At 45.3% G+C, this 7,293-nt stretch overlaps 1 protein-coding gene across 1 annotated transcript; it reads right to left on the minus strand.

Moving 5' to 3' along the window:
* Positions 1–473: 473 nt before the first annotated feature.
* Positions 474–5,929, minus strand: LOC138591641 (E3 ubiquitin-protein ligase TRIM35). The gene is made up of 6 exons (XM_069662291.1): positions 5,243–5,929; positions 4,627–4,722; positions 2,645–2,875; positions 2,532–2,554; positions 2,302–2,420; positions 474–1,230 (listed from the first exon to the last, which is right to left on the minus strand). Exons 1-6 carry the CDS (start codon positions 5,807–5,809, stop codon positions 662–664), a joined length of 1,605 nt encoding a protein of 534 aa, XP_069518392.1. The 5' UTR covers positions 5,810–5,929; the 3' UTR covers positions 474–661.
* Positions 5,930–7,293: the final 1,364 nt, after the last annotated feature.

Below are 7,293 nucleotides of genomic sequence, written 5' to 3' on the forward strand. Positions count from 1 at the left end.
GCGAGTTGAAAAAAATTGAACCTCCTCTATCAACATCGAGATTCTACTGACGGCGTTGGTAACCATGGAGATAAGCCCCGCTTCCCCGCCTCCATTCCGGAAGTGAAGGGCGAATATTCGGCTGTTATTTAAACGTGAATTTTGATCCGGCGGTCAAAGTTGTGTGAGTAACGCGAGGCGAATATTCGCTTTGTGTTCGGTGTGAACACACAGTAAGAAGTCTGAGCTCCAGTGAGTTCCTTTTTGGTGAGTGAAAATCTAATTTAAATATAAATTCTATGACATCAACATGTCCATTGCTCCAAAGCTTATGCACTGTGTCACTGTGTCACTGTATACCTGTGTCAGGTAGTGTTGTTTAATAAGTAGCTCAATGTGAGAAACAGGGCGCACACACAAGCAAATAAAACTTAAAGCACATACATTTTTATTGATTTTAATAACTGAAGTCAGACAATCACAACATTGGCTATAATGCGTCTCTTGGTTGCAGTTGGCCATTACAATATTGCAGCTGTCATTTCAAGACCAACAGCCCTGTTTCATTTGAGACAAATGTATCCTGTTGATAATTAAGCACTATGCATTTAAGTACAATGTACTACATGGAAGTGTACCAAAAGGAGTGTCAGAGCTGAAACACATGTATGACAGTGCAGTGTTATTCTGTGGTAACAGTCACCTTCCCTGCTGTGATCTTCAGCGGGTGTTTGGAACAGGTCGTAGAGAAGTACGGTGTCAGAGTACCGTTCCACTGCTGTTTGAACCGATGGATCAGGTTGTTGTCACTGGCATCAGAGAAAGTCAGACATCCTCTCTCCCAGTCCAGCTGAACCCTGACTCTGCGTGGCTTTCGTCTCAGTCGAAGGGGGCCGCTGTGGCCGGGGAAGGCCCGGTACTCCCCAGAGGAGAGGGAGACGGTCCACAGACCACCACCAGGGTCTGTGCCTGAGTCTAAGGCAGGACTGGAGCTCAGATCAGAGTCGGACCAGTCCTTTCTGTGCACCGTCTCACTGGCGATGCCGAGGGACCAGTGACTGTTGTCCCCGACCTCCACCTCCCAGCTGTGCCTCCCCGTGCTGAAGCCCTCTGAGCCCAGGATGCTCTGTGGGCTCACAAACCTCTCTGGGTTTTCTGGGAGAGGCTGCTTCTCACACACGGACACACTGGACAGGTCAGGAGACACAGCTAAACACATCGAGCCTGTGTTCGGGTCCATGGTCACTGGAACTGGGGAGCACAAGGTGAACATCAGTGAGACACAATGAGACAGCGACTGAATCAACAATAAAAAGCATCGATTAGATACATTCTTGATGAGTTTATGGTCTCAATCAAGTCTTCTTCAATACAGCATGATGTTCATTTTTGGAATTATTTTCCCAGAGTAAAATATGATAAAGCCAGGTGTCCTTTAGAGACGTAGCAATACATATCCATCCACCCGCCAATCAAAAATGGTCACACCTGGCTCCGATTAACCAAGATGGAGACAACCAACACGGCAAAGTCGAGGACTCCAAAGTAGAAGTCTGTTTCCTATATACAGCCTGTTGTATCTACAGAAGAAGAGGATTGGAGCAGACCGGCACGAATCATGGGACAAGTTGAGTAGCTGAAGGAAGGTCGTCTCGCTTCCCAAGGTTCAGGTAAGGCCTGCAGCCTTTCTCGATGTTGGCAACCAAAGGCATTAAGCTCATTAGCTGTGTCTCAATTCAGGGGCTGCAGCCTTTGAAGAACGCGGTCAACGGAGGATGAGTCATTTGTAGCCTGTGTAGACGCTAAGGCCGAACTGAAATGAGACAGTCTGGTCTACAGAGGATTTCCTGTTTGCCTTGCGTCACCAAATGTGGCTCCTGTCACCTAGCAACAGGTAGCTAGCGGGCATAACTAACGTCACATAACTTTTAACTTTTTTTTAAAGATCATTTGTTTCAAGGCTCCTTTTGTTGTTTTTAACATGTGTATCTCTAGCTATTCGACTGAGTTAAAACCAAAACTTTCACATTTAAAGTGTATTCCTCAGCCGCTTAAGAGTCCGCCATCTCATTTGAATTGGTGCGCAATTAATCTCGGAGACGTTGGGCCGTGAAGGATGCACTTGATGGATCCTTTATGGTCCAGGAAAAGGAGGAAGCGTTTGTCAGCCGCGTCTGAAGGAGCCTTCAAAATGGGACAGCCTTCGATGCGCTGCTGTGACGCAGCCCCTGAATTGGGACACAGCTATAACAGAGTATCTGAGTGTCTGAACTGAACTATTTTTTCCTGTCCTGCATGCACACATTGTCACGCTCTGCTCACAGTACTGGATGATCTTCAGCATCTTGTCCCAGACTTGGTGCTGCACACAGCTCTGGTGTTTGGCCACATCGAGCAGACATCCGGATTCTTCATCAGGCTCCTCCACTCGGAGCAGAGCCCTGAGACAGAGAACAGGGACGCAAGATGACCTGCCAAACTGTACGGTCTGTGTTGTATTTTTTATTGATTGTGTCCAACTACAATGTTTCTAATGACATTAAATCTCTCACCTTTCAGACGCCTTCTTGTAGTCCTGTGGAGACAGAGAGAGACAGATGAACTACAAATACAAAGAAAAAAGGATTGGAAACAAAGATTAAAACAAAAAAGGTATTTGAACTACCTTCAGAAAGAGGCAGTCCTCTAAGCCCATGGCCTCCTCTGTCTCTCTGATGCTGCTGCTGAGCACTCGTATGTCCTCGCTGATCCTGTCGATCTTTTCCTTCATCCTCTGACTCTTCTCCTCCTCTTCCTGTTTCAGCTGCGACATCAGAGCGGCCTCCTCCTCAGTGAGGAACTGGTGCATCTTCTCAAACTCCTCCCTCAATAACTGGGCTGTTTGCACTGATTGGCTCTGATGACGGGATTATAACACAGTATTAAAAGTTGTCTTCATACTGACCATGTCATTTTAAAGCTAAACTGCAATTTCACTCACATAGAAACATTCAAAACATGACATAACACAGAGCTAGACATGAGCACGGTATGTTTGTAACACCCTGGGCCAGTAGTTAAAGCATTTCACTGGCCCCGTGTGCCAGCGGGATCCACATGCCCACAATGTGAACAATATAGTAGCCCTCTGGAGATTCACACGGTAATCTCCATCCGATGTCAGCATCACTGCAGGCACTGCTGCTGTCAACAACACGTTACATCCACGCTACTCGCTGCACTCAGAACAGAGCAGCTGTCATGCTAATTGACGTTAGCAAGCTATCGCAGACTATATAAACACACACGTTTTAGTATTCGTACGCATGCGAGGGAGATTTACTTCCCCCAATGCTGATGAGCCACTAAACACCCAGAGCAGTGTTTCCCACACATAGAACAACAGGAAAAGTCCGTCTGATGTCACGTAGGGCAGCTTTTAATGAGAGCACAGAGTGAACTGACTGCTGTGCATGCAGAGTCTGTGTGTCAGTCACCTGCCTGTAAACATGCACGCGACGCTTCGGCCATCACAGATGCGCCTGCGGGATGATCGAGGCACACGGGCAGTTACGTGAGGCGGCAATAAGTGTCTGTATTCCCGTTATCAGCGGCACCTCGTCCCGGTGCACGTTAGCACTGTGGCTACATAAACGGACGTGCCGCAGACTGTTAACTTTTAACGGCTACAGGAAGTAGAAGATTTCGTTTCAAAAAGTTACTCTCACGGGCTGATTAAACATACATTTGAACTGCGCCAAAAATGGTAGCTACACCTTATAGCTAATACTACTTATTCATGCAGGTGCTGAACCAAGAGTGGTAAAAAAAGCCTCTTTATACACATATTATTATTTTGGTCTATCTTTATCAGTTTATAATAGTTCCATAATTTACTGAACACACATTCAGTGATAAGAAAGAACCCTTACACAATGATACCGAAATAACAAATTATTTCATGGCCAGTGTTTGTTTGTTTTAAAATCCCTTCTTAAAACTCTCTTTTATAGACTGCAGACTTTTATGTGATGTCGTCTTATTATTGGCTTTTATTGATATTTTTAATACTGTATTTCATTTTATTCTTTTCCATCTTTTATTGCCTTGATCTCTTTCGTTGCTTTTACTGCTTTTATTTCTTTTATTGCTTCTACAGCTTTTAGTTGTTCTATTGTTTTTATTGCCTTTACTGTTTTTTACCTCTCTTATTGCTTTTACTGCTTTTATTTCTTTCAGTTATTTTATTTTATTTCCTGTTTGTACTTCTTCCTGCGTTGTCCCCTCGGTCTTGGTTGTGTGCGTTCTCCTGTTGCATATTGGGCTTTGTGCTTTGCTTGGCTGTCAAAGCACTTTGTAAACTCTTGTTTTTATAGGTGCTATATAAATAAAGTTATTATTATTATTTTAATGGCAGGGCCAGTGAATTTGGAAAGTTACTGGCCCAGAGTACCAGTGGAAAATTGTGCTCAGTGTCGACCCCTGCATAACAGGATATATTTATTTGGAATTGCTGCTGAGATTTTGTGTCATAATTATTTTAATCTGTAAATGTTTCTGTGTTTGCTCTGCCAATAAATTACTACCAAACAAAACTTAAGTAATATAATAATCCTTAAAATTATTTTTCATGCTCGGTGTGAGGAGGAGGGATTCTCCTGTTTGCACCTTGATGTGAGCAGAAGTCTCCTCCCAGCTTCGTCTGATGGAGGTCAGACTCTCAAACTGCTCCTTGAGGTTTCTGACGGAGGACCGCAGCTCTCTCTGCAGACAGAACATCAGGTGCATTATGAAGTACATTAACAGGTACTGGGCAAGATATTCTCAGTGAATAGTGCTGCAGTGTGTGTTGCAGTTTTGTCCCATGTTCTTTTGTTTCAGACCCGGCTGTCTGAAATACATCCTCCTTCCTTCCTTCTTTCCTTCCTTCCTTTTTCTCTCTCCTTCTTTTTTTAATGGTTCAAGTGGTTAACATGAAAACATATAGAAAACTTGAGGTAATAATAAAGGGACCAAACACTGCAGACTCTACAGCAACAAACATATATTTCCAAGCGTAAACTGAGACAAACCTGACGACATCAGTATGACATCACCAAGGTTAAATTGTCAGATTGAGGCCCCTCCCCTTCAGTTAAAGACATTTAAAAAGTACCCCACAAGCTTTTGTCCAAACGATTAAACTGATTCTCAAAAGTTAAACAAGTTCAACTTTCCCTTGCATGCATGTTGGTGCCTTTGAGCCGGAGGTCAGTGCAGTGTGTGTCCTGTGTCTGTGTCTGACCTTACAGTCCAGGACGGCCTCCTGTATGGAGCAGCTCTGGTGCTCTTCGTGCTCGTCTGTCTCACACTGCAGGCAGATCGGCTCCTCTTCCTCCAGACAGAACACGCTGAACGGCTCTCCGTGCTGCACACACACATCTTCTCTCTCCACATTCACAGCTTTCCCTCCATCCTCTGCCGCCATGACACCCTCCTCTACGGCTCCAGGTGTGAACCCACGTCTCCTGGGCTGCCCATGGAACAGGGTTTCCAGGAGAGAGTGGAGGACCGAGTCCATCAGCTGTGATCCGTAGCAGATGGTGCAGCCGGTCTGGCCCATCTCCTCCTGGCTCACCTCGATGCATGAGGGACACAGTTTGTGGCCGCAGGGCAGCGTCAGTGTGCCCACAGACTGGCAGCCCGGACACTCGGACTCTTCCTCAAGCTGGGTTTGATGCGGCTGATCCTTGTCTGAGAGATCCTGCTCAGGTACAGCGTCTCTATACTGATCACCAGGAGTGCTTGCATCTTTGTCTTCTCCTTGCTCCTCTTCTTCCTCATGATCAGCCTGATCGGCCCTCTCTGCCATGACAGCTCTGCAGATGGCTGGTTAGTTTTAGTGCAGAATATCAGCCACTCAGCTGCACAACAGAGCAGGTCTCCGTCCCCGTGTGTGTGCCGAGGCCCGCAGGAGAATCAGGTCAGGTTGTTCTTCAGTCAACATGCAATCTGAGCTTTGCAACAGGTTGCAAAATCACTTGTGCTCTCTGTAACTACAAGCTCCTCCCCCTCAGCTGCTCCACACCCCCCCCTCTCTGAGAGGTGGAAGTCACAAAATGACTCGACAGAAATACTCTGAACTTGGAAACGAGGTGTGCTTCAAAAGGAACAGTCAGAGTGGATTTAACAGAACTGTACTGAAACAGATGAGCACTTTTACTGTCTAACATAAGCACAGTCACCTGCTGGGCCTCAAGTCCAGAGCACTGCTCAAGGGCACTTCAGTGGTGGTGACAAGGGAGAGGCAGGGGCTCTACTTCACTTGGCCCAATCTTTGTTTTCTGCAGTTCTGGAGGATGAAACCATTTATCTTCTGGTCACAAAAATCCAGAAGTAATGGATTCTTTCTCTGCAAAGGAATAACAGTCATAGCATAGTGATAAATCACTAACGGGTGAGCTGAGGTCAGAAACACAAAATGCACAAATGCAGATTGATAGAAGTTGTTAAATAAGTGCATCTACATTTACATGTGGAAAAATGGAGCTTTGTCATCTGTGGCTGCATTACTTGATCTCGCTCACTAGGTGACATCATATCACCATAAAACGGAGTTTGGTCAGGGAACGTTGAGGAGCAAAGAACTTCATAAATGTCGTGAACAGCAGATTTGTGCATGTTTGTTCTTTTCCCATCATCATCAACATTCAATCTGCCTTTCTAGCATTTCCACAACTCTTTCTCGAGGGCTTAGTTCAGATTAAAATCCAGTCACATCAACAGAGACAGCAAAGGAAACACATATATGTTTAACTGTATTCAGGTTTGCTCTCCAGGTTAGGGACCGTATGAAATGAGTCAGGGGTCAGAATAGGGATAGGGTTGTGTAATGTTTCCTGCATGTGCAACATGAACAGAGGGAGTAAGTTAAATGTGTTGTATGCATGTTTCAGCGACACAAATCTGCCAGGCGAGAGGAGTAACAGACTCAAGTTTGTGCTCTCGTTCGCAGGCTTGAATTCATTAAACGTGTCGTCTCGCAGATTCCAGATCCGGCATTTGAGGCAGTGTTGGAGGCATTTCAGTGAAGGAACAACAAAGATGGCTGCTAACCATGCCGCCTCTGTCCCCAAGTTGTTTCAAAAATAATTATAAAAATTAATAGACTCCAGGTCTTCCGTTACTTCCTGCTGATGACACCCTTTTGCACACATAAAGCGAGGGTCATTTCTTTTGCAAAAGTTTTGACAGCATGTCTGAATCATAAAAGAATAAAGCAGACTTTCCTCTTTAGTTGTACATAAGCTGAAGTGAACCTCGCTTTGTCCGACGGCAGCACAGAAAAATGCGCTG

The sequence above is a fragment of the Semicossyphus pulcher genome, unplaced genomic scaffold (genome assembly GCF_022749685.1).
Source record: "Semicossyphus pulcher isolate SPU_LCO1_2020_fin unplaced genomic scaffold, fSemPul1.0.p SCAF_14, whole genome shotgun sequence".
Lineage (NCBI taxonomy): Eukaryota > Metazoa > Chordata > Actinopteri > Labriformes > Labridae > Semicossyphus > Semicossyphus pulcher.